The sequence below is a fragment of the Rhagoletis zephyria genome, unplaced genomic scaffold (assembly GCF_001687245.7).
Source record: "Rhagoletis zephyria isolate East Lansing unplaced genomic scaffold, Rhagoletis_zephyria_1.1 Rzeph_scaffold_00065, whole genome shotgun sequence".
Lineage (NCBI taxonomy): Eukaryota > Metazoa > Arthropoda > Insecta > Diptera > Tephritidae > Rhagoletis > Rhagoletis zephyria.
This window is the reverse complement of record NW_016157149.1, coordinates 1-1,015: the sequence shown is the minus strand read 5'-3', so window position 1 is coordinate 1,015 and position 1,015 is coordinate 1. Positions and strand designations below refer to the sequence as shown.

The 1,015-nt window shown below is 38.9% G+C and overlaps 1 protein-coding gene across 1 annotated transcript; it reads right to left on the bottom strand.

The window, feature by feature from the left end:
- Positions 1 to 107: 107 nt before the first annotated feature.
- On the bottom strand, positions 108 to 993 carry LOC108371128 (erythrocyte band 7 integral membrane protein-like). The gene is made up of 2 exons (XM_017626630.1): positions 611 to 993; positions 108 to 502 (listed from the first exon to the last, which is right to left on the bottom strand). Exons 1-2 carry the CDS (start codon positions 991 to 993, stop codon positions 331 to 333), a joined length of 555 nt encoding a protein of 184 aa, XP_017482119.1. The 3' UTR covers positions 108 to 330.
- Between the last annotated feature and the right edge of the window lie 22 nt (positions 994 to 1,015).

Below are 1,015 nucleotides of genomic sequence, written 5' to 3'. Positions count from 1 at the left end.
AGTGTCAAGTAATAAGCTGTTTGACGTTTTTACAAGAAAAATGCGTTTTTGTTTCCGTACTTTTTGGTTGTTACTCACTTTTTACTCTCACTTTTTTTCTCTTCACTTCACTTCTTCACTTTTTGCTATTTAACATTTTTACAGGATTTTACACGAAAAGTGTTGGATCAGAGGTATTGACAGCCTTAACAATGTTCCGTACCTAGAATTTCGGTTACAAGAAGTGGTCACAAAATTTGGTAATCAAATTTTCCGGTTACAAAATGTGCAACAACGCGCAGAATGGGCCTGAGTTGGCAATTATTTATGTTTTATCTACATATGTACATACTATACCTGCAGTGCAATAGGATTTTTTCCGATAACATCTGATGCCTGCTTCAGGGTTTGCGCAGCGTTAAATTCACCTTCCGCTGCAACTATTTTCGCTTTGGCCTCACGAGTGGCCTCCGCTTCGGCGGCCATAGCACGCTGTAGAGATAACGGTAGTCGCACGTCTTTTCTAATAATAAACATGAATCGGAATTAAACAAACAAAAAGTTATTTCGTTAATACATTTAAATATATCCAGTGAATAAGTATTCGATCAACACTTAGTAATCTGTTTACATTTCAACGAGTTCTACTTTCACGCCCCAAGGATCAGTTGCTTCATCCAATATCTTCTCAATAGCTTGCGAAATGGCGTCTTTATCAGCCAAAAGCTCCATCAACATTTTTGTGCCCGCAACATTTCGTAAGGTCGTTTGCGCTAATAGCCTAGTAGAGGCCTCAACATTCGCTATTTGAATAACCGCTCGCAAGGGATCCTGTATTCTGTAGTAGATAACGGCATCAAGTGATACTGTCACTGAATCCTTTGTAAGCACTTCCTGTGGCGGCACATCAAATGACACCGTACGCAAATCAACAGTTTGGTATTCATCTATGCAAGGTAAAATGAAAAATATTCCCGGACCTCGTGGACCACCTTTCCTGCAGATTAATGACATAAATTTGTGTGAATATAGATAA

Bases quoted from the DNA above. Each gene is read 5' to 3' on its own strand.
- LOC108371128 (XM_017626630.1), bottom strand. From the start codon at position 993: ATGTCATTAATCTGCAGGAAAGGTGGTCCACGAGGTCCGGGAATATTT. The intron at 503-610 runs GTAAACAGATTA...GTTTATTATTAG, and splicing joins AAAGTAGAACTCGTTGAAAT to AAAAGACGTGCGACTACCGT.